The sequence below is a fragment of the Ascaphus truei genome, unplaced genomic scaffold (assembly GCF_040206685.1).
Source record: "Ascaphus truei isolate aAscTru1 unplaced genomic scaffold, aAscTru1.hap1 HAP1_SCAFFOLD_879, whole genome shotgun sequence".
Taxonomy (NCBI): Eukaryota; Metazoa; Chordata; class Amphibia; order Anura; family Ascaphidae; genus Ascaphus; species Ascaphus truei.
This window is the reverse complement of record NW_027457218.1, coordinates 128,595-154,196: the sequence shown is the minus strand read 5'-3', so window position 1 is coordinate 154,196 and position 25,602 is coordinate 128,595. Positions and strand designations below refer to the sequence as shown.

Below are 25,602 nucleotides of genomic sequence, written 5' to 3'. Positions count from 1 at the left end.
AGCCATACAGTAATATGGTGCGTATTGAGGCGTTAAAAAGTCGCATTTTTGTACATTTGTCACGTCCCGTTGGTTCCACGAGCATTTCGTTAAGCAGGCGAACGCTGCAGTGGCGCTACCGATGCGGCTTTTGCTGTCGTTCGTAGCTGCTATGCTTTGGCTATCAATAATAGACCCAGGGTATTTGAATGAGTCCACTCGCTCGTTTGGGTTGCCGTCCTGTTGAAGTTGAATCTGTTGGGTAGCGGTAAATATGTATTTCGTCTTTTCCGTATTCATGGATAATCCGAGCTTCTTTGCATTGGCTTGCATGTCGTTCAAAGTTTCTTGGGCTGTATCCGATAAGCACACAATGTCATCGGCGTATACAAGGTCCGTGAGAAAAAACTCGCTTCCCACTTGTACGCCAGGCCTGTCTTGAAATGTTTTTCTGAGAATCCACTCCATGGTAATATTGAATAACATAGGCGATATTATGCAACCTTGTGTGACTCCCGTGGATATGGAGAGTGGCGCAGATATGTTGCCCATGTGTCTGACTCCCGTGGATATGGAGAGTGGCGCGGATATGTTGCCCATGTGTCTGACTCTCGTGGATATGGAGAGTGGCGCGGATATGTTGCCCATGTGTGTGACTCCCGTGGATATGGAGAGTGGCGCGGATATGGTGCCCATGTGTGTGACTCCCGTGGATATGGAGAGTGGCGCAGATATGGTGCCCATGTGTGTGACTCCCGGGATATGGAGAATGGCGCGGATATGGTGCCCATGTGTGTGACTCCCGTGGATATGGAGAGTGGCGCGGATATGGTGCCCATGTGTCTGACTCCCGTGGATATGGAGAGTGGCGCGGATATGGTGCCCATGTGTGTGACTCCCGTGGATATGGAGAGTGGCGCGGATATGGGGCCCATGTTTCTGACTCCCGTGGATATGGAGAGTGGCGCGGATATGTTGCCCATGTTTCTGACTCCCGTGGATATGGAGAGTGGCGCGGATATGTTGCCCATGTGTCTGACTCCCGTGGATATGGAGAGTGGCGCGGATATGGTGCCCATGTTTCTGACTCTCGTGGATATGGAGAGTGGCGCGGATATGTTACCCATGTGTCTGACTCCCGTGGATATGGAGAGTGGCGCGGATATGGTGCCCATGTGTCTGACTCCCGTGGATATGGAGAGTGGCGCGGATATGTTGCTCATGTGTGTGACTCCCGTGGATATGGAGAGTGGCGCGGATATGGTGACCATGTGTCTGACTCCCGCGGATATGGAGAGTGGCGCGGATATGGTGCCCATGTTTCTGACTCCCATGGATATGGAGAGTGGCGCGGATATGGTGCCCATGTGTGTGACTCCCGTGGGTATGGAGAGTGGCGCGGATATGTTGCCCATGTGTGACTCTGCTTGTACCTCCTTCATAAAAAGCTCGTACACATTGAGCGTGGCATGTGGTGCCGTATCAGCCTTGAGGGCGCAGCATAGCGATGGGTGATCCACACTGTCATAAGCCCACGAGAAGTCAACAAACACCATATAGGTGTCTCTTTTGCAGCGGAGTCGTATTTCTGCTAGTTGTCGAAGTGTGAAAATTTGGTCCGTACACCCTCTTCCTGGTCTAAACCCAGCCTGTTTTTCCTGGTCTAAACCCAGCCTGTTCTTCCTGGTCTAAACCCAGCCTGTTTTTCCCTGCAGTTCAATTCTCTGCGTTTAAGTAGGCTGGTCCGGATAATAGAAGTCAAAAGCTTTGCAGATGTTGATAGCAAGCTTATGCCCCTACCAACTCCGGGGGTACCTGCCTGCTCCCTATCGCGTGTGTGTGTGTGTGTGTGTGTGTGACTTCAACTCTGGAGGTACCTGCCTGCTACCTATCGTGTGTGTGTGTGTATGAATCTTCAACTCCGGGGGTACCTGCCTGCTCCCTATCGCGCGCGTGTGTGTGACTTCAACTCTGGAGGTACCTGCCTGCTCCCTATCGCGTGTGTGTGTGTGTGTGTGTGACTTCAACTCTGGAGGTACCTGCCTGCTCCCTATCGCGTGTGTGTGACTTCAACTCTGGAGGTACCTGCCTGCTCCCTATTGTGTGTGTGTGTGTGTGTGTGTGTGTGTGTGTGAGAAACTTCAACTCTGGAGGTACCTGCCTGCTCCCTATCGTGTGTGTGTGTGTGTGTGTGAGAAACTTCAACTCCGGGGGTACCTGCCTGCTCCCTATCGCGTGTGTGTGACTTCAACTCTGGAGGTACCTGCCTGCTCCCTATTGTGTGTGTGTGTGTGAGAAACTTCAACTCTGGAGGTACCTGCCTGCTCCCTATCGTGTGTGTGTGTGAGAAACTTCAACTCTGGAGGTACCTGCCTGCTCCCTATCGTGTGTGTGTGTGAATCTTCAACTCTGGAGGTACCAGCCTGCTCCTCTATCGTGTGTGTGTGTGTGTGTGTAATCTTCCTCAACTCCGGAGATACCTCTCTCTCTCATCCCTTTGTCACTGCTGTCTCTGCAGGGTTTATCGGCTTTGCTCCCCAGCTCAATAAGATGGTGCAGCTGTGGAAGTACAAAGACGATGATGATGATCAGCTCTTCTACACCAAGATTTACCTGGACCCATCACTCCGGGTGAGGGCCGCAGACTACAAGATGTATATCCTAACGCTAATCTCTCACCCTCTTCTCTTCTGATCTCGCGCTCTCTTGCCCTCTTTCTCTGCACTCTCTCTCGTCCTCTCTCTTTGAATCTCTCGCGCTCTGTCTCGCTCTCTCACACACTCTCGAGCCCTCTCTCTCAATCTCTCTCATTCATTTCATTCTCCTCAGGAGAAGTTCAGTATCGCCCTTGACCACAAGTCAAAAATCTTCCAGAACCTCAACGGGGCCATCGGTGAGTATATCACATGGATCCCATCACATGGATCCCATCCCATCACATGGATCCCATCACATGGATCCCATCCCATCACATGGATCCCATCCCATCACATGGATCCCATCCCATCACATGGATCCCATCCCATCACATGGATCCCATCCCATCACATGGATCCCATCCCATCACATGGATCCCATCCCATCACATGGATCCCATCCCATGGATCCCATCCCATCACATGGATCCCATCCCATGGATCCCATTCCATCATAGGGATCCCATCCCATGGATCCCATTCCATCATAGGGATCCCATCACATGGATCCCATCCCATCACATGGATCCCATCCCATCACATGGATCCCATCACATGGATCCCATCCCATCACATGGATCCCATCCCATCACATGGATCCCATCCCATCACATGGATCCCATCCCATCACATGGATCCCATCCCATCATAGGGATCCCATCCCATGGATCCCATTCCATCATAGGGATCCCATCCCATCACATGGATCCCATCCCATCACATGGATCCCATCACATAGATCCCATCCCATCACATGGATCCCATCCCATGGATCCCATTCCATCATAGGGATCCCATCCCATGGATCCCATTCCATCATAGGGATCCCATCACATGGATCCCATCCCATCACATGGATCCCATCCCATCACATGGATCCCATCACATGGATCCCATCCCATCACATGGATCCCATCCCATCACATGGATCCCATCCCATCACATGGATCCCATCCCATCACATGGATCCCATCCCATGGATCCCATTCCATCATAGGGATCCCATCCCATGGATCCCATTCCATCATAGGGATCCCATCCCATCACATGGATCCCATCCCATCACATGGATCCCATCACATAGATCCCATCCCATCACATGGATCCCATCCCATGGATCCCATTCCATCATAGGGATCCCATCCCATCACATGGATCCCATCCCATCACATGGATCCCATCCCATGGATCCCATCCCATCACATGGATCCCATCCCATGGATCCCATTCCATCATAGGGATCCCATCCCATCACATGGATCCCATCCCATCACATGGATCCCATCCCATGGATCCCATTCCATCACATGGATCCCATCCCATCACATGGATCCCATCCCATCACATGGATCCCATCCCATCACATGGATCCCATCACATGGATCCCATCACATGGATCCCATCCCATCACATGGATCCCATCCCATCACATGGATCCCATCCCATCACATGGATCCCATCCCATCACATGGATCCCATCACATGGATCCCATTCCATCATAGGGATCCCATCCCATGGATCCCATTCCATCATAGGGATCCCATCCCATCACATGGATCCCATCCCATCACATGGATCCCATCACATGGATCCCATCCCATCACATGGATCCCATCCCATGGATCCCATTCCATCATAGGGATCCCATCCCATCACATGGATCCCATCCCATCACATGGATCCCATCCCATGGATCCCATTCCATCATAGGGATCCCATCCCATCACATGGATCCCATCCCATCACATGGATCCCATTCCATCATAGGGATCCCATCCCATCACATGGATCCCATCCCATCACATGGATCCCATCCCATCACATGGATCCCATCCCATCATAAGGATCCCATCCCATCACATGGATCCCATCCCATCACATGGATCCCATCCCATGGATCCCATTCCATCATAGGGACCCCATCCCATCACATGGATCCCATCCCATCACATGGATCCCATCACAGGGATCCCATCCCATCACAGGGATCCCATCACAGGGATCCAACCCCAGGAATCCCATCACAGGGAGGCACCGCTGACCCTATTACCTTATAGGAATCCCCTGTGTGTGAGACGCCCTCTTATCCCATCACAGGGAGGCACCGCTGTCCCTATTACCTTATAGGAATCCCGTGTGTGTGAGACGCCCTCTTATCCCATCACAGGGGGGCACCGCTGTCCCTATTATCTTATAGGAATCCCCTGTGTGTGAGACGCCCTCTTATCCCATCACAGGGAAGCACCGCTGTCCCTATTATCTTATAGGAATCCCCTGTGTGTGAGACGCCCTCTTATCCCATCACAGGGAGGCACCGCTGTCCCTATTACCTTATAGGAATCCCGTGTGTGAGAGACGCCCTCTTATCCCATCACGGGGGGGCACCGCTGTCCCTATTACCTTATAGGAATCCCGTGTGTGAGACGCCCTCTTATCCCATCACAGGTGGGCACCGCTGTCCCTATTACCTTATAGGAATCCCCTGTGTGTGTGAGACGCCCTCTTATCCCATCACAGGGAGGCACCGCTGTCCCTATTACCTTATAGGAATCCCGTGTGTGAGACGCCCACTTATCCCATCACAGGGAGGCATCGCTGTCCCTATTACCTTATAGGAATCCCGTGTGTGAGAGACGCCCTCTTATCCCATCACAGGGGGGCACCGCTGTCCCTATTACCTTATAGGAATCCCGTGTGTGAGACGCCCTCTTATCCCATCACAGGGAGGCACCGCTGTCCCTATTACCTTATAGGAATCCCGTGTGTGAGACGCCCTCTTATCCCATCACAGGGGGGCACCGCTGTCCCTATTACCTTATAGGAATCCTGTGTGTGAGACGCCCTCTTATCCCATCACAGGGAGGCACCGCTGTCCCTATTACCTTATAGGAACCCTGTGTGTGAGACGCCCTCTTATCCCATCACAGGGGGGCGCCGCTGTCCCTATTATCTTATAGGAATCCTGTGTGTGAGACGCCCTCTTATCCCATCACAGGGGGGCACCGCTGTCCCTATTATCTTATAGGAATCCCCTGTGTGTGTGAGACGCCCTCTTATCCCATCACAGGGGGGCGCCGCTGTCCCTATTACCTTATAGGAATCCCCTGTGTGTGTGAGACGCCCTCTTATCCCATCACAGGGGGGCACCGCTGTCCCTTTTATCTTATAGGAATTCCCTGTGTGTGAGACGCCCTCTTATCCCATCACAGGGGGGCACCGCTGTCCCTATTACCTTATAGGAATCCCCTGTGTGTGAGACGCCATCTTATCCCATCACAGGGAGGCACCGCTGTCCCTATTACCTTATAGGAATCCCCTGTGTGTGAGACGCCATCTTATCCCATCACAGGGAGGCACCGCTGTCCCTATTATCTTATAGGAATCCCCTGTGTGTGAGACGCCCTCTTATCCCATCACAGGGGGCACCGCTGACCCTATTATCCCATCACAGGGGGACGCCGCTGACCCTATTACCTTATAGGAATCCCCTGTGTGTGAGACGCCCTCTTATCCCATCACAGGGGGGCACCACAGACCCTATTACCTTATAGGAATCCTGTGTGTGAGACGCCCTCTTATCCCATCACAGGGAGGCACCGCTGTCCCTATTACCTTATAGGAATCCCGTGTGTGTGAGACGCCCTCTTATCCCATCACAGGGGGGCACCGCTGTCCCTATTACCTTATAGGAACCCCGTGTGTGAGACGCCTTCTTATCCCATCACAGGGGGGCACCGCTGTCCCTATTACCTTATAGGAATCCCCTGTGTGTGTGAGACGCGCTCTTATCCCATCACAGGGGGGCACCGCTGTCCCTATTACCTTATAGGAATCCTGTGTGTGAGACGCCCTCTTATCCCATCACAGGGGGGCGCCGCTGTCCCTATTATCTTATAGGAATCCTGTGTGTGAGACGCTCTCTTATCCCATCACAGGGAGGCACCACTGTCCCTATTATCTTATAGGGATCCCCTGTGTGAGACGCCCTCTTATCCCATCACAGGGAGGCACCGCTATCCCTATTACCTTATACGAATCCCGTGTGTGAGACGCCCTCTTATCCCATCACAGGGAGGCACCGCTGTCCCTATTACCTTATACGAATCCCATGTGTGAGACTCCCTCTTATCCCATCACAGGGAGGCACCGCTGTCCCTATTACCTTATAGGAATCCCCTGTGTGTGAGACGCCCTCTTATCCCATCACAGGGAGGCACCGCTGTCCCTATTACCTTATAGGAATCCCGTGTGTGAGACGCCCTCTTATCCCATCACAGGGAGGCACCGCTGTCCCTATTACCTTATAGGAATCCCCTGTGTGTGTGAGACGCCCTCTTATCCCATCACAGGGGGGCACCGCTGTCCCTATTACCTTATAGGAATCCCGTGTGTGAGACGCCCTCTTATCCCATCACAGGGAGGCACCGCTGTCCCTATTACCTTATAGGAATCCCGTGTGTGAGACGCCCTCTTATCCCATCACAGGGAGGCACCGCTGTCCCTATTACCTTATAGGAATCCCGTGTGTGAGACGCCCTCTTATCCCATCACAGGGAGGCACCGCTGTCCCTATTACCTTATAGGAACCCTGTGTGTGAGACGCCCTCTTATCCCATCACAGGGAGGCACCGCTGTCCCTATTACCTTATAGGAATCCTGTGTGTGAGACGCCCTCTTATCCCATCACAGGGGGGCGCCGCTGTCCCTATTACCTTAAAGGAATCCCCTGTGTGTGAGACGCCCTCTTATCCCATCACAGGGAGGCGCCGCTGTCCCTATTATCTTATAGGAACCCCGTGTGTGTGAGACGCTCTCTTATCCCATCACAGGGGGGCGCCGCTGTCCCTATTACCTTATAGGAATCCCCTGTGTGTGTGAGACGCGCTCTTATCCCATCACAGGGGGGCACCGCTGTCCCTATTATCCCATCACAGGAAGGCACCGCTGTCCCTATTACCTTATAGGAATCCTGTGTGTGAGACGCCCTTTTATCCCATCACAGGGAGGCACCGCTGACCCTATTATCTTATAGGAATCCCCTGTGTGTGAGACGCCCTCTTATCCCATCACAGGGGGGCACCGCTGTCCCTATTACCTTATAGGAATCCCGTGTGTGAGACGCCCTCTTATCCCATTACAGGGAGGCGCTGCTGTCCCTATTACCTTATAGGAACCCTGTGTGTGAGATGCCCTCTTATCCCATCACAGGGGGGCACCGCTGTCCCTATTACCTTATAGGAATCCCGTGTGTGAGACGCCCTCTTATCCCATCACAGGGGGGCGCCGCTGTCCCTATTATCTTATAGGAATCCCGTGTGTGAGAAGCCCTCTTATCCCATCACAGGGGGGCACCGCTGTCCCTATTACCTTATAGGAATCCTGTGTGTGAGACGCCCTCTTATCCCATCACAGGGGGGCGCCGCTGTCCCTATTACCTTATAGGAATCCTGTGTGTGTGAGACGCCCTCTTATCCCATCACAGGGAGGCACCGCTGTCCCTATTATCTTATAGGAATCCCGTGTGTGAGAAGCCCTCTTATCCCATCACAGGGGGGCGCCGCTGTCCCTATTACCTTATAGGAATCCTGTGTGTGAGACGCCCTCTTATCCCATCACAGGGGGGCGCCGCTGTCCCTATTACCTTATAGGAATCCTGTGTGTGTGAGACGCCCTCTTATCCCATCACAGGGAGGCACCGCTGTCCCTATTATCTTATAGGAATCCCGTGTGTGAGACGCCCTCTTATCCCATCACAGGGGGGCACCGCTGTCCCTATTATCTTATAGGAATCCCCTGTGTGAGACGCCCTCTTATCCCATCACAGGGGGGCACCGCTGTCCCTATTATCTTATAGGAATCCCCTGTGTGAGACGCCCTCTTATCCCATCACAGGGGGGCGCCGCTGTCCCTATTACCTTATAGGAATCCCCTGTGTGTGAGACGCCCTCTTATCCCATCACAGGGGGGCGCCGCTGTCCCTATTACCTTATAGGAATCCTGTGTGTGAGACGCCCTCTTATCACATCACAGGGGGGCACCGCTGTCCCTATTACCTTATAGGAATCCTGTGAGTGAGACGCCCTCTTATCCCATCACAGGGAGGCACCGCTGTCCCTATTACCTTATAGGAATCCCCTGTGTGTGAGACGCCCTCTTATCCCATCACAGGGAGGCACCGCTGTCCCTATTACCTTATAGGAATCCCGTGTGTGAGACACCTTCTTATCCCATCACAGGGGGGCGCCGCTGTCCCTATTACCTTATAGGAATCCCCTGTGTGTGAGACACCCTCTTATCCCATCACAGGGAGGCGCCGCTGTCCCTATTACCTTATAGGAATCCCGTGTGTGAGACACCTTCTTATCCCATCACAGGGGGGCGCCGCTGTCCCTATTACCTTATAGGAATCCCCTGTGTGTGAGACGCCCTCTTATCCCATCACAGGGGGGCGCCGCTGTCCCTATTACCTTATAGGAATCCTGTGTGTGTGAGACACCCTCTTATCCCATCACAGGGGGGCACCGCTGTCCCTATTACCTTATAGGAATCCCCTGTGTGTGTGACACCCTCTTATCCTATCAGAGGGAGGCACCGCTGTCCCTATTACCTTATAGGAAACCCCTGTGTGTGTGACACCCTCTTATCCTATCACAGGGGGGCACCGCTGTCCCTATTACCTTATAGGAATCCCCTGTGTGTGTGAGACACCCTCTTATCCCATCACAGGGGGGCGCCGCTGTCCCTATTACCTTATAGGAATCCCCTGTGTGTGAGACGCCCTCTTATCCCATCACAGGGGGGCACCGCTGTCCCTATTACCTTATAGGAATCCCCTGTGTGTGTGAGACACCCTCTTATCCCATCACAGGGGGGCGCCGCTGTCCCTATTACCTTATAGGAATCCCCTGTGTGTGAGACGCCCTCTTATCCCATCACAGGGGGGCGCCGCTGTCCCTATTACCTTATAGGAATCCCCTGTGTGTGTGACACCCTCTTATCCTATCACAGGGAGGCACCGCTGTCCCTATTACCTTATAGGAATCCCCTGTGTGTGTGACACCCTCTTATCCTATCACAGGGGGGCACCGCTGTCCCTATTACCTTATAGGAATCCCCTGTGTGTGTGACACCCTCTTATCCCATCACAGGGGGGCACCGCTGTCCCTATTACCTTATAGGAATCCCCTCTGTGTGTGACACCCTCTTATCCTATCACAGGGGGGCACCGCTGTCCCTATTACCTTATAGGAATCCCGTGTGTGTGAGACGCCCTCTTATCCCATCACAGAGGGGCACCGCTGTCCCTATTATCTTATAGGAATCCCCTGTGTGTGAGACGCCCTCTTATCCCATCACAGGGGGGCACCGCTGTCCCTATTACCTTATAGGAATCCCGTGTGTGTGAGACGCCCTCTTATCCCATCACAGGTAGGCGCCGCTGTCCCTATTACCTTATAGGAATCCCCTGCGTGTGAGACGCCCTCTTATCCCATCACAGGGAGGCGCCGCTGTCCCTATTACCTTATAGGAATCCCGTGTGTGAGACACCCTCTTATCCCATCACAGGGAGGCACCGCTGTCCCTATTACCTTATAGGAATCCCGTGTGTGAGAAGCCCTCTTATCCCATCACAGGGAGGCACCGCTGTCCCTATTATCTTATAGGAATCCCGTGTGTGAGAAGCCCTCTTATCCCATCACAGGGGGGCGCCGCTGTCCCTATTACCTTATAGGAATCCTGTGTGTGAGACGCCCTCTTATCCCATCACAGGGGGGCGCCGCTGTCCCTATTACCTTATAGGAATCCTGTGTGTGTGAGACGCCCTCTTATCCCATCACAGGGGGGCACCGCTGTCCCTATTACCTTATAGGAATCCCCTGTGTGTGTGAGACGCCCTCTTATCCCATCACAGGGAGGCACCGCTGTCCCTATTATCTTATAGGAATCCCGTGTGTGAGAAGCCCTCTTATCCCATCACAGGGGGGCGCCGCTGTCCCTATTACCTTATAGGAATCCCCTGTGTGTGTGAGACGCCCTCTTATCCCATCACAGGGAGGCGCCGCTGTCCCTATTACCTTATAGGAATCCCCTGTGTGTGTGAGACGCCCTCTTATCCCATCACAGGGAGGCACCGCTGTCCCTATTATCTTATAGGAATCCCGTGTGTGAGAAGCCCTCTTATCCCATCACAGGGGGGCGCCGCTGTCCCTATTACCTTATAGGAATCCTGTGTGTGAGACGCCCTCTTATCCCATCACAGGGGGGCGCCGCTGTCCCTATTACCTTATAGGAATCCTGTGTGTGTGAGACGCCCTCTTATCCCATCACAGGGAGGCACCGCTGTCCCTATTATCTTATAGGAATCCTGTGTGTGAGACGCCCTCTTATCCCATCACAGGGGGGCACCGCTGTCCCTATTACCTTATAGGAACCCTGTGTGTGAGACGCCTCTTATCCCATCACAGGGAGGCACCGCTGTCCCTATTATCTTATAGGAATCCCGTGTGTGAGACGCCCTCTTATCCCATCACAGGGAGGCACCACGGTCCCAATTACCTTATAGGAATCCCGTGTGTGTGAGACGCCCTCTTATCCCATCACAGGGGGGCGCCGCTGTCCCTATTACCTTATAGGAATCCCGTGTGTGAGACACCTTCTTATCCCATCACAGGGGGGCGCCGCTGTCCCTATTACCTTATAGGAATCCCGTGTGTGTGAGACGCCCTCTTATCCCATCACAGGGGGGCGCCGCTGTCCCTATTACCTTATAGGAATCCTGTGTGTGTGAGACACCCTCTTATCCCATCACAGGGAGGCACCGCTGTCCCTATTACCTTATAGGAATCCCCTGTGTGTGTGAGACGCCCTCTTATCCCATCACAGGGGGGCGCCGCTGTCCCTATTACCTTATAGGAATCCTGTGTGTGAGACGCCCTCTTATCCCATCACAGGGGGCACCGCTGTCCCTATTACCTTATAGGAATCCTGTGTGTGAGACGCCCTCTTATCCCATCACAGGGGGCACCGCTGTCCCTATTACCTTATAGGAATCCTGTGTGTGAGACGCCCTCTAATCCCATCACAGGGGGCACCGCTGTCCCTATTACCTTATAGGAATCCTGTGTGTGTGAGACGCCCTCTTATCCCATCACAGGGAGGCACCGCTGTCCCTATTACCTTATAGGAATCCCCTGTGTGAGACGCCCTCTTATCCCATCACAGGGGGGCGCCGCTGTCCCTATTACCTTATAGGAATCCTGTGTGTGTGAGACACCCTCTTATCCCATCACAGGGAGGCACCGCTGTCCCTATTACCTTATAGGAATCCCCTGTGTGTGTGAGACGCCCTCTTATCCCATCACAGGGGGGCGCCGCTGTCCCTATTACCTTATAGGAATCCTGTGTGTGAGACGCCCTCTTATCCCATCACAGGGGGCACCGCTGTCCCTATTACCTTATAGGAATCCTGTGTGTGAGACGCCCTCTTATCCCATCACAGGGGGCACCGCTGTCCCTATTACCTTATAGGAATCCTGTGTGTGAGACGCCCTCTAATCCCATCACAGGGGGCACCGCTGTCCCTATTACCTTATAGGAATCCTGTGTGTGTGAGACGCCCTCTTATCCCATCACAGGGGGGCACCGCTGTCCCTATTACCTTATAGGAATCCCCTGTGTGAGACGCCCTCTTATCCCATCACAGGGAGGCGCCGCTGTCCTTATTACCTTATAGGAATCCCCTGTGTGTGACGCCCTCTTATCCCATCACAGGGGGACGCCGCTGACCCTATTATCTTATAGGAATCCCGTGTGTGAGACGCCCTCTTATCCCATCACAGGGGGGCGCCGCTGTCCCTATTACCTTATAGGAATCCTGTGTGTGAGACGCCCTCTTATCCCATCACAGGGGGGCGCCGCTGTCCCTATTACCTTATAGGAATCCCGTGTGTGAGACACCTTCTTATCCCATCACAGGGGGGCGCCGCTGTCCCTATTACCTTATAGGAATCCCCTGTGTGTGAGACGCCCTCTTATCCCATCACAGGGGGGCGCCGCTGTCCCTATTACCTTATAGGAATCCTGTGTGTGTGAGACACCCTCTTATCCCATCACAGGGGGGCGCCGCTGTCCCTATTACCTTATCGGAATCCCGTGTGTGTGAGACGCCCTCTTATCCCATCACAGGGGGCGCCGCTGTCCCTATTACCTTATAGGAATCCCCTGTGTGTGAGACGCCCTCTTATCCCATCACAGGGGGGCACCGCTGTCCCTATTACCTTATAGGAATCCCCTGTGTGTGTGACACCCTCTTATCCTATCACAGGGGGGCACCGCTGTCCCTATTACCTTATAGGAATCCCCTGTGTGTGTGAGACACCCTCTTATCCCATCACAGGGGGGCGCCGCTGTCCCTATTACCTTATAGGAATCCCCTGTGTGTGAGACGCCCTCTTATCCCATCACAGGGGGGCACCGCTGTCCCTATTACCTTATAGGAATCCCCTGTGTGTGTGACACCCTCTTATCCTATCACAGGGAGGCACCGCTGTCCCTATTACCTTATAGGAATCCCCTGTGTGTGTGACACCCTCTTATCCTATCACAGGGGGGCACCGCTGTCCCTATTACCTTATAGGAATCCCCTGTGTGTGTGACACCCTCTTATCCCATCACAGGGGGGCACCGCTGTCCCTATTACCTTATAGGAATCCCCTCTGTGTGTGACACCCTCTTATCCTATCACAGGGGGGCACCGCTGTCCCTATTACCTTATAGGAATCCCGTGTGTGTGAGACGCCCTCTTATCCCATCACAGAGGGGCACCGCTGTCCCTATTATCTTATAGGAATCCCCTGTGTGTGAGACGCCCTTTTATCCCATCACAGGGGGGCACCGCTGTCCCTATTACCTTATAGGAATCCCGTGTGTGTGAGACGCCCTCTTATCCCATCACAGGGGGGCACCGCTGTCCCTATTACCTTATAGGAATCCCGTGTGTGTGAGACACCCTCTTATCCCATCACAGGGAGGCGCCGCTGTCCCTATTACCTTATAGGAATCCCCTGCGTGTGAGACGCCCTCTTATCCCATCACAGGGGGGCACCGCTGTCCCTATTACCTTATAGGAATCCCGTGTGTGAGACGCCCTCTTATCCCATCACAGGGAGGCGCCGCTGTCCCTATTACCTTATAGGAATCCCGTGTGTGTGAGACGCCCTCTTATCCCATCACAGGGAGGCGCCGCTGTCCCTATTACCTTATAGGAATCCTGTGTGTGTGAGACGCCCTCTTATCCCATCACAGGGAGGCGCCGCTGTCCCTATTACCTTATAGGAATCCCCTGCGTGTGAGACGCCCTCTTATCCCATCACAGGGGGGCACCGCTGTCCCTATTACCTTATAGGAATCCCGTGTGTGAGACGCCCTCTTATCCCATCACAGGGGGGCACCGCTGTCCCTATTACCTTATAGGAATCCTGTGTGTGAGACGCCCTCTTATCCCATCACAGGGGGGCACTGCTGTCCCTATTACCTTATAGGGATCCCCTGTGTGTGAGACGCCCTCTTATCCCATCACAGGGAGGCGCCGCTGTCCCTATTACCTTATAGGAATCCTGTGTGTGAGACGCCCTCTTATCCCATCACAGGGAGGCACCGCTGTCCCTATTATCTTATAGGAATCCCCTGTGTGTGAGACGCCCTCTTATCCCATCACAGGGAGGCACCGCTGTCCCTATTACCTTATAGGAATCCCGTGTGTGTGAGACGCCCTCTTATCCCATCACAGGGGGGGCACCGCTGTCCCTATTACCTTATAGGAACCCTGTGTGTGAGACGCCCTCTTATCCCATCACAGGGAGGCACCGCTGTCCCTATTACCTTATAGGAATCCCCTGTGTGTGAGACGCCCTCTTATCCCATCACAGGGAGGCACCGCTGTCCCTATTACCTTATAGGAACCCTGTGTGTGAGACGCCCTCTTATCCCATCACAGGGGGCACCGCTGTCCCTATTACCTTATAGGAATCCTGTGTGTGTGACTCCCTCTTATCCCATCACAGGGGGGCACCGCTGTCCCTATTACCTTATAGGAATCCTGTGTGTGTGACTCCCTTTTATCCCATCACAGGGGGGCACCGCTGTCCCTATTACCTTATAGGAATCCCGTGTGTGTGACGCCCTCTTATCCCATCACAGGGAGGCACCGCTGTCCCTATTACCTTATAGGAATCCCCTGTGTGAGACGCCCTCTTATCCCATCACAGGTAGGCACCGCTGTCCCTATTACCTTATAGGAATCCCCTGTGTGTGAGACACCCTCTTATCCCATCACAGGGGGGCACCGCTGTCCCTATTACCTTATAGGAATCCTGTGTGTGAGACGCCCTCTAATCCCATCACAGGGAGGCACCGCTGTCCCTATTACCTTATAGGAATCCTGTGTGTGAGACGCCCTCTTATCCCATCACAGGGGGGCACCGCTGTCCCTATTACCTTATAGGAATCCTGTGTGTGAGACGCCCTCTTATCCCATCACAGGGGGGCACCGCTGTCCCTATTACCTTATAGGAATCCTGTGTGTGTGACGCCCTCTTATCCCATCACAGGGAGGCGCCGCTGTCCCTATTACCTTATAGGAATACCGTGTGTGAGACGCTCTCTTATCCCATCACAGGGAGGCACCGCTGTCCCTATTACCTTATAGAAACCCCTGTGTGTGAGACGCCCTCTTATCCCATCACAGGGGGGCACCGCTGTCCCTATTACCTTATAGGAATCCTGTGTGTGTGAGACGCCCTCTTATCCCATCACAGGGAAGCACCGCTGTCCCTATTACCTTATAGAAACCCTGTGTGTGAGACGCCTTCTTATCCCATCACAGGGGGGCGCTGCTGACCCTATTAACTTATAGGAATCCCGTGTGTGAGACGCCCTCTTATCCCATCACAGGGATGCGCCGCTGTCCCTATTATCTTATAGGAATCCCGTGTGTGAGACGCCCTCTTATCCCATCACAGGGGGGCACCGCTGTCCCTATTATCTTATAGGAATCCTGTGTGTGTGAGACGCCCTCTTATCCCATCACAGGGAGGCACCGCTGTCCCTATTATCTTATAGGAATCCCGTGTGTGAGACGCTCTCTTATCCCATCACAGGGAGGCGCCGCTGTCCCTATTACCTTATAGGAATCCCGTGTGTGAGACGCCCTCTTATCCCATCACAGGGAGGCACCGCTGTCCCTATTACCTTATAGGAATCCCGTGTGTGAGACGCCCTCTTATCCCATCACAGGGTGGCACCGCTGTCCCTATTATCTTATAGGAATCCTGTGTGTGTGACGCCCTCTTATCCCATCACAGGGAGGCGCCGCTGTCCCTATTACCTTATAGGAATCCCGTGTGTGAGACGCTCACTTATCCCATCACAGGGAGGCACCGCTGTCCCTATTACCTTATAGGAATCCCCTGTGTGAGACGCCCTCTTATCCCATCACAGGGGGGCGCCGCTGTCCCTATTACCTTATAGGAATCCTGTGTGTGAGATGCCCTCTTATCCCATCACAGGGGGGCGCCGCTGTCCCTATTACCTTATAGGAATCCTGTGTGTGTGAGACGCCCTCTTATCCCATCACAGGGGGGCACCGCTGTCCCTATTATCTTATAGGAATCCCCTGTGTGTGAGAGACGCCCTCTTATCCCATCACAGGGAGGCGCCGCTGTCCCTATTACCTTATAGGAATCCCGTGTGTGTGAGACGCCCTCTTATCCCATCACAGGGAGGCACCGCTGTCCCTATTACCTTATAGGAATCCTGTGTGTGTGAGACGCCTCTTATCCCATCACAGGGAGGCACCGCTGTCCCTATTACCTTATAGGAATCCTGTGTGTGTGAGACGCCCTCTTATCCCATCACAGGGGGGCACCGCTGTCCCTATTACCTTATAGGAATCCTGTGTGTGTGAGACGCCCTCTTATCCCATCACAGGGAGGCACCGCTGTCCCTATTACCTTATAGAAACCCTGTGGGTGAGACGCCCTCTTATCCCATCACAGGGGGGCGCTGCTGACCCTATTAACTTATAGGAATCCCGTGTGTGAGACGCCCTCTTATCCCATCACAGGGATGCGCCGCTGTCCCTATTATCTTATAGGAATCCCGTGTGTGAGACGCCCTCTTATCCCATCACAGGGGGGCACCGCTGTCCCTATTATCTTATAGGAATCCCCTGTGTGTGAGAGACGCCCTCTTATCCCATCACAGGGAGGCGCCGCTGTCCCTATTACCTTATAGGAATCCCGTGTGTGTGAGACGCCCTCTTATCCCATCACAGGGAGGCACCGCTGTCCCTATTACCTTATAGGAATCCTGTGTGTGTGAGACGCCTCTTATCCCATCACAGGGAGGCACCGCTGTCCCTATTACCTTATAGGAATCCTGTGTGTGTGAGACGCCCTCTTATCCCATCACAGGGGGGCACCGCTGTCCCTATTAACTTATAGGAATCCCGTGTGTGAGACGCCCTCTTATCCCATCACAGGGGGGCGCCGCTGTCCCTATTATCTTATAGGAATCCCCTGTGTGTGAGACGCCCTCTTATCCCATCACAGGGAGGCACCGCTGTCCCTATTATCTTATAGGAATCCCGTGTGTGAGACGCTCTCTTATCCCATCACAGGGAGGCGCCGCTGTCCCTATTACCTTATAGGAATCCCGTGTGTGAGACGCCCTCTTATCCCATCACAGGGAGGCGCCGCTGTCCCTATTACCTTATAGGAATCCCCTGTGTGTGTGAGACGCCCTCTTATCCCATCACAGGGAGGCACCGCTGTCCCTATTACCTTATAGGAATCCCGTGTGTGAGACGCCCTCTTATCCCATCACAGGGAGGCACCGCTGTCCCTATTACCTTATAGGAATCCTGTGTGTGAGATGCCCTCTTATCCCATCACAGGGAGGCGCCGCTGTCCCTATTACCTTATAGGAATCCCGTGTGTGAGACGCCCTCTTATCCCACCACAGGGAGGCACCGCTGTCCCTATTACCTTATAGGAATCCCGTGTGTGAGACGCCCTCTTATCCCATCACAGGGTGGCACCGCTGTCCCTATTATCTTATAGGAATCCTGTGTGTGTGACGCCCTCTTATCCCATCACAGGGAGGCGCCGCTGTCCCTATTACCTTATAGGAATCCCGTGTGTGAGACGCTCACTTATCCCATCACAGGGAGGCACCGCTGTCCCTATTACCTTATAGGAATCCCGTGTGTGAGACGCCCTCTTATCCCATCACAGGGGGGCGCCGCTGTCCCTATTACCTTATAGGAATCCTGTGTGTGAGATGCCCTCTTATCCCATCACAGGGGGGCGCCGCTGTCCCTATTACCTTATAGGAATCCTGTGTGTGTGAGACGCCCTCTTATCCCATCACAGGGGGGCACCGCTGTCCCTATTATCTTATAGGAATCACCTGTGTGTGAGAGACGCCCTCTTATCCCATCACAGGGAGGCGCCGCTGTCCCTATTACCTTATAGGAATCCCGTGTGTGTGAGACGCCCTCTTATCCCATCACAGGGAGGCACCGCTGTCCCTATTACCTTATAGGAATCCTGTGTGTGTGAGACGCCTCTTATCCCATCACAGGGAGGCACCGCTGTCCCTATTACCTTATAGGAATCCTGTGTGTGTGAGACGCCCTCTTATCCCATCACAGGGGGGCACCGCTGTCCCTATTAACTTATAGGAATCCCGTGTGTGAGACGCCCTCTTATCCCATCACAGGGGGGCGCCGCTGTCCCTATTATCTTATAGGAATCCCCTGTGTGTGAGACGCCCTCTTATCCCATCACAGGGAGGCACCGCTGTCCCTATTATCTTATAGGAATCCCGTGTGTGAGACGCTCTCTTATCCCATCACAGGGAGGCGCCGCTGTCCCTATTACCTTATAGGAATCCCGTGTGTGAGACGCCCTCTTATCCCATCACAGGGAGGCGCCGCTGTCCCTATTACCTTATAGGAATCCCCTGTGTGTGTGAGACGCCCTCTTATCCCATCACAGGGAGGCACCGCTGTCCCTATTACCTTATAGGAATCCCGTGTGTGAGACGCCCTCTTATCCCATCACAGGGAGGCACCGCTGTCCCTATTACCTTATAGGAATCCTGTGTGTGAGATGCCCTCTTATCCCATCACAGGGGGGCGCCGCTGTCCCTATTACCTTATAGGAATCCTGTGTGTGTGAGACGCCCTCTTATCCCATCACAGGGGGGCACCGCTGTCCCTATTATCTTATAGGAATCCTTTGTGTGTGTGAGACGCCCTCTTATCCCATCACAGGGAGGCACCGCTGTCCCTATTACCTTATAGGAATCCTGTGTGTGAGATGCCCTCTTATCCCATCACAGGGGGGCGCCGCTGTCCCTATTATCTTATAGGAATCCCGTGTGTGTGAGACGCCCTCTTATCCCATCACAGGGAGGCACCGCTGTCCCTATTACCTTATAGGAATCCTGTGTGTGAGATGCCCTCTTATCCCATCACAGGGGGGCGCCGCTGTCCCTATTACCTTATAGGAATCCTGTGTGTGTGAGACGCCCTCTTATCCCATCACAGGGGGGCACCGCTGTCCCTATTAACTTATAGGAATCCCGTGTGTGAGACGCCCTCTTATCCCATCACAGGGGGGCGCCGCTGTCCCTATTATCTTATAGGAATCCTCTGTGTGTGAGACGCCCTCTTATCCCATCACAGGGAGGCACCGCTGTCCCTATTATCTTATAGGAATCCCGTGTGTGAGACGCTCTCTTATCCCATCACAGGGAGGCGCCGCTGTCCCTATTACCTTATAGGAATTCTGTGTGTGAGTCGCCCTCTTATCCCATCACAGGGAGGCACCGCTGTCCCTATTACCTTATAGGAATCCCCTGTGTGTGAGACGCCCTCTTATCCCATCACAGGGAGGCACCGCTGTCCCTATTACCTTATAGGAATCCCGTGTGTGAGACGCCCTCTTATCCCATCACAGGGGGGCATCGCTGTCCCTATTATCTTATAGGAATCTTGTGTGTGAGACGCCCTCTTATCCCATCACAGGGAGGCACCGCTGTCCCTATTACCTTATAGGAATCCCGTGTGTGAGACACCTTCTTATCCCATCACAGGGAGGCACCGCTGTCCCTATTACCTTATAGGAATCCCGTGTGTGAGACGCCCTCTTATCCCATCACAGGGAGGCACCGCTGTCCCTATTACCTTATAGGAATCCTGTGTGTGAGACGCCCTCTTATCCCATCACAGGGAGGCGCCGCTGTCCCTATTACCTTATAGGAATCCTGTGTGTGTGAGACGCCCTCTTATCCCATCACAGGGAGGCGCCGCTGTCCCTATTACCTTATAGGAATCCCCTGTGTGTGAGACGCCCTCTTATCCCATCACAGGGAGGCGCCGCTGTCCCTATTACCTTATAGGAATCCTGTGTGTGAGACGCCCTCTTATCCCATCACAGGTGGGCACCGCTGTCCCTATTACCTTATAGGAATCCTGTTTGTGAGACACCCTCTTATCCCATCACAGGGAGGCACCGCTGACCCTATTATCTTATAGGAATCCCGTGTGTGTGAGACGCCCTCTTATCCCATCACAGGGAGGCACCGCTGTCCCTATTACCTTATAGGAATCCCGTGTGTGTGAGACGCCCTCTTATCCCATCACAGGGAGGCACCACTGTCCCTATTACCTTATAGGAAACCCGTGTGTGAGACACCTTCTTATCCCATCACAGGGAGGCACCGCTGTCCCTATTACCTTATAGGAATCCCGTGTGTGAGACGCCCTCTTATCCCATCACAGGGAGGCACCGCTGTCCCTATTACCTTATAGGAATCCTGTGTGTGAGACACCCTCTTATCCCATCACAGGGAGGCGCCGCTGTCCCTATTACCTTATAGGAATCCTGTGTGTGTGAGACGCCCTCTTATCCCATCACAGGGAGGCGCCGCTGTCCCTATTACCTTATAGGAATCCCCTGTGTGTGAGACGCCCTCTTATCCCATCACAGGGAGGCGCCGCTGTCCCTATTACCTTATAGGAATCCTGTGTGTGAGACGCCCTCTTATCCCATCACAGGGGGGCACCGCTGTCCCTATTACCTTATAGGAATCCCGTGTGTGTGAGACGCCCTCTTATCCCATCACAGGGAGGCACCGCTGTCCCTATTACCTTATAGGAATCCCGTGTGTGTGAGACGCCCTCTTATCCCATCACAGGGGGGCACCGCTGTCCCTATTACCTTATAGGAATCCCGTGTGTGAGACACCCTCTTATCCCATCACAGGGGGGCACCGCTGTCCCTATTACCTTATAGGAATCCTGTGTGTGTGAGACACCCTCTTATCCCATCACAGGGAGGCACCGCTGTCCCTATTACCTTATAGGAATCCCGTGTGTGAGACACCTTCTTATCCCATCACAGGGGGGCGCCGCTGTCCCTATTACCTTATAGGAATCCCGTGTGTGAGACGCCCTCTTATCCCATCACAGGGGGGCACCGCTGTCCCTATTACCTTATAGGAATCCTGTGTGTGAGACGCCCTCTTATCCCATCACAGGGAGGCACCGCTGTCCCTATTACCTTATAGGAATCCTGTGTTTGTGAGACGCCCTCTTATCCCATCACAGGGGGGCACCGCTGTCCCTATTACCTTATAGGAATCCCGTGTGTGAGACACCTTCTTATCCCATCACAGGGGGGTGCCGCTGTCCCTATTACCTTATAGGAATCCTGTGTGTGTGAGACGCCCTCTTATCCCATCACAGGGGGGCGCCGCTGTCCCTATTACCTTATAGGAATCCCGTGTGTGTGAGACGCCCTCTTATCCCATCACAGGGGGGCACCGCTGTCCCTATTACCTTATAGGAATCCCGTGTGTGAGACACCTTCTTATCCCATCACAGGGGGGCGCCGCTGTCCCTATTACCTTATAGGAATCCTGTGTGTGTGAGACACCTTCTTATCCCATCACAGGGGGGCGCCGCTGTCCCTATTACCTTATAGGAATCCCGTGTGTGTGAGACGCCCTCTTATCCCATCACAGGGAGGCACCGCTGTCCCTATTACCTTATAGGAATCCTGTGTGTGAGACGCCCTCTTATCCCATCACAGGGAGGCGCCGCTGTCCCTATTATCTTATAGGAATCCCGTGTGTGTGAGACGCCCTCTTATCCCATCACAGGGAGGCACCGCTGTCCCTATTACCTTATAGGAACGCTGTGTGTGAGACGCCCTCTTATCCCATCACAGGGGGGCACCGCTGTCCCTATTACCTTATAGGAACGCTGTGTGTGAGACGCCCTCTTATCCCATCACAGGGAGGCACCGCTGTCCCTATTATCTTATAGGAATCCCCTGTGTGTGAGACGCCCTCTTATCCCATCACAGGGAGGCGCCGCTGTCCCTATTACCTTATAGGAACGCTGTGTGTGAGACGCCCTCTTATCCCATCTAAAGGGGGGGCACCGCTGTCCCTTTTACCTTATAGGAACGCTGTGTGTGAGACGCCCTCTTATCCCATCACAGGGAGGCACCGCTGTCCCTATTATCTTATAGGAATCCCCTGTGTGTGAGACGCCCTCTTATCCCATCACAGGGAGGCGCCGCTGTCCCTATTACCTTATAGGAATCCCGTGTGTGTGAGACACCCTCTTATCCCATCACAGGGAGGCGCCGCTGTCCCTATTACCTTATAGGAATCCCGTGTGTGTGAGACGCCCTCTTATCCCATCACAGGGAGGCGCCGCTGTCCCTATTACCTTATAGGAATATCCTGTGTGTGTGAGACGCCCTCTTATCCCATCACAGGGAGGCACCGCTGTCCATATTACCTTATAGGAATCCTGTGTGTGTGAGACGCCCTCTTATCCCATCACAGGGGGGCACCGCTGTCCCTATTACCTTATAGGAATCCCCTGTGTGTGAGACGCCCTCTTATCCCATCACAGGGGGGCACCGCTGTCCCTATTATCTTATAGGAATCCCCTGTGTGTGAGACGCCCTCTTATCCCATCACAGGGAGGCACCGCTGTCCCTATTACCTTATCCCCTGTGTGTGAGACGCCCTCTTATCCCATCACAGGGAGGCGCCGCTGTCCCTATTACCTTATAGGAATCCTGTGTGTGAGACACCCTCTTATCCCATCACAGGGAGGCACCGCTGTCCCTATTATCTTATTGGAATCCCCTGTGTGTGAGACGCCCTCTTATCCCATCACAGGGAGGCACCGCTGTCCCTATTATCTTATAGGAACCGTGTGTGAGACGCCCTCTTATCCCATCACAGGGAGGCACCGCTGTCCCTATTATCTTATAGGAATCCTGTGTGTGAGACGCCCTCTTATCCCATCACAGGGGGGCACCGCTGTCCCTATTACCTTATAGGAATCCTGTGTGTGTGAGACGCCCTCTTATCCCATCACAGGGGGGCACCGCTGTCCCTATTACCTTATAGGAATCCCCTGTGTGTGAGACGCCCTCTTATCCCATCACAGGGAGGCACCGCTGTCCCTATTACCTTATAGGAACCCTGTGTGTGAGACGCCCTCTTATCCCATCACAGGGGGCACCGCTGTCCCTATTACCTTATAGGAATCCCGTTTGTGTGTCAGACGCCCTCTTATCCCATCACAGGGAGGCGCCGCTGTCCCTATTACCTTATAGGAATCCTGTGTGTGAGACGCCCTCTTATCCCATCACAGGGGGGCGCCGCTGTCCCTATTATCCCATCACAGGGGGGCGCTGCTGACCCTATTATCCCATCACAGGGGGGCGCCGCTGACCCTATTATCCCATCACAGGGGGGCGCTGCTGACCCTATTATCCCATCACAGGGGGGCGCCGCTGACCCTATTATCCCATCACAGGGGGGCGCCGCTGACCCTATTATCCCATCACAGGGTGCACCGCTGAACCTATTATCCCATCACAGGGGGGCGCCGCTGACCCTATTAATTTGCTCTCCACAGATGAGGTTGTCCTAAAGTTTGACCGGGATAAAGTCAGAGCTCGTAATGTGGCGTATGATACGACGCCTGTAGTTATTCACGGAAATGGGCCTACCAAGGTACTACTCTCTCTCACCCCCTCTCTCTCACTCCCCTCACCCCCTCTCTCTTACTCCCCTCACCCCCTCTCTCTCACTCCCCTCACCCCCTTTCTCTTACTCCCCTCACCCCCTCTCTCTCACTCCCCTCACCCCCTCTCTCTCACTCCCCTCACCCCCTTTCTCTTACTCCCCTCACCCCCTCTCTCTTACTCCCCTCATCCCCTCTCTCTTACTCCCCTCACCCCCTCTCTCTTACTCCCCTCATCCCCTCTCTCTTACTCCCCTCTCCCCCTCTCTCTTACTCCCCTCACTCCCTCTCTCTTACTCCCCTCACCCCCTCTCTCTTACTCCCCTCATCCCCTCTCTCTTACTCCCCTCACCCTCTCTCTCTCACTCCCCTCACCCCCTCTCTCTTACTCCCCTCACCCCCTCTCTCTCACTCCCCTCACCCCCTCTCTCTTACTCCCCTCACCCCCTCTCTCTTACTTCTCTCACCCCCTCTCTCTTACTCCCCTCACCCCCTCTCTCTTACTCCCCTCACCCCCTCTCTCTTACTCCCCTCACCCCCTCTCTTTCTCCCCTCACCCCCTCTCTCTTACTCCCCTCACCCCCTCTCTCTTACTCCCCTCACCCCCTCTCTTTCTCCCCTCACCCCCTCTCTCTTTCTCCCCTTCTCACTCCCCTCCCCCCTTCTCACTCTCCTCCCCTTCTCACTCTCCTCCTCTCACTCCCCTCCCCCTACTCTCACTCCCCCCTTTTACTCCACTCCTCTCACTCGCCTCCCACTCCTCTCACTCCCCCCTCTTAATCCACTCCTCTCAGTCCCCTCCCCCTCCTCTCGCCACACTCCCCTCCCCCTCTCACTCCCCTCCCCCTCTCACTCTCCTCTCTCTCTTTCACTCTCCTCTCCCCCTTTCACTCTCCTCTCCCCCTTTCACGCTCCTCTCCCCCTCTCACTCTCCCCTCCCCCTCTCACTCTCCCCTCCCCCTCCTCTCGTCACTCTCCCCTCCCCCTTCTCTCGCCACACTCCCCTCCCGCCTCTCTCTCTCTCCTTTATATCTCCTCTCTCTCGCGCTCTCTCTCCTCCTTGTCTTCGTCCTCCTCCACTGAGCACGGAAGAGTACTTCCCCCACTTCACGGACTCCCCCGCCGCCTGCCCCTTCTGTGGCGAGCGGGAGTCCCTGTACCACATTTATTTAACCTGCTCCAGACTGCAGCCCCTCTTATCCACCCCGAGGGGCCTTCTCCTGCTGTTCTGGCTGCACTTTATCCCCTCGCCTTTTTATTTGTGGGTGCCCAGTGTCCCGGGATAATAAGCCCAGGGATCTCCTCGTCAGCCTGGCATTGGCTAAGCTAGCCATTTATAAGCCCAGGGATCTCCCCGTCAGCCTGGCATTGGCTAAGCTAGCCATTTATAAGCCCAGGGATCTCCTCGTCAGCCTGCTCCTGGCACTGGCTAAGCTAGCCATTTATAAGCCCAGGGATCTCCTCGCCAGCCTGCTCCTGGCACTGGCTAAGCTAGCCATTTATAAGCCCAGGGATCTCCTCGCCAGCCTGCTCCTGGCACTGGCTAAGCTAGCCATTTATAAGCCCAGGGATCTCCACGTCAGCCTGCTCCTGGCATTGGCTAAGCTAGCCATTTATAAGCCCAGGGATCTCCTCGTCAGCCTGGCACTGGCTAAGCTAGCCATTTATAAGCCCAGGGATCTCCTCGTCAGCCTGCTCCTGGCATTGGCTAAGCTAGCCATTTATAAGCCCAGGGATCTCCACGTCAGCCTGCTCCTGGCATTGGCTAAGCTAGCCATTTATAAGCCCAGGGATCTCCTCGT

General features: G+C 54.1%; 1 protein-coding gene across 1 annotated transcript in view; it reads left to right on the top strand.

Moving 5' to 3' along the window:
- The first annotated feature begins 2,471 nt into the window (after positions 1 to 2,471).
- The window catches only part of LOC142486456 (multifunctional procollagen lysine hydroxylase and glycosyltransferase LH3-like), a 125,931-nt gene continuing 102,800 nt past the window's right edge, over positions 2,472 to 25,602 (top strand). Inside the window, exons 1-3 of the mRNA XM_075585049.1 lie at positions 2,472 to 2,610; positions 2,809 to 2,872; positions 23,693 to 23,790. Of these exons, the coding sequence (XP_075441164.1) occupies positions 2,530 to 2,610; positions 2,809 to 2,872; positions 23,693 to 23,790 (243 nt within the window). The 5' untranslated portion in view covers positions 2,472 to 2,529. The remainder of the gene's footprint in view (positions 2,611 to 2,808; positions 2,873 to 23,692; positions 23,791 to 25,602) is intronic.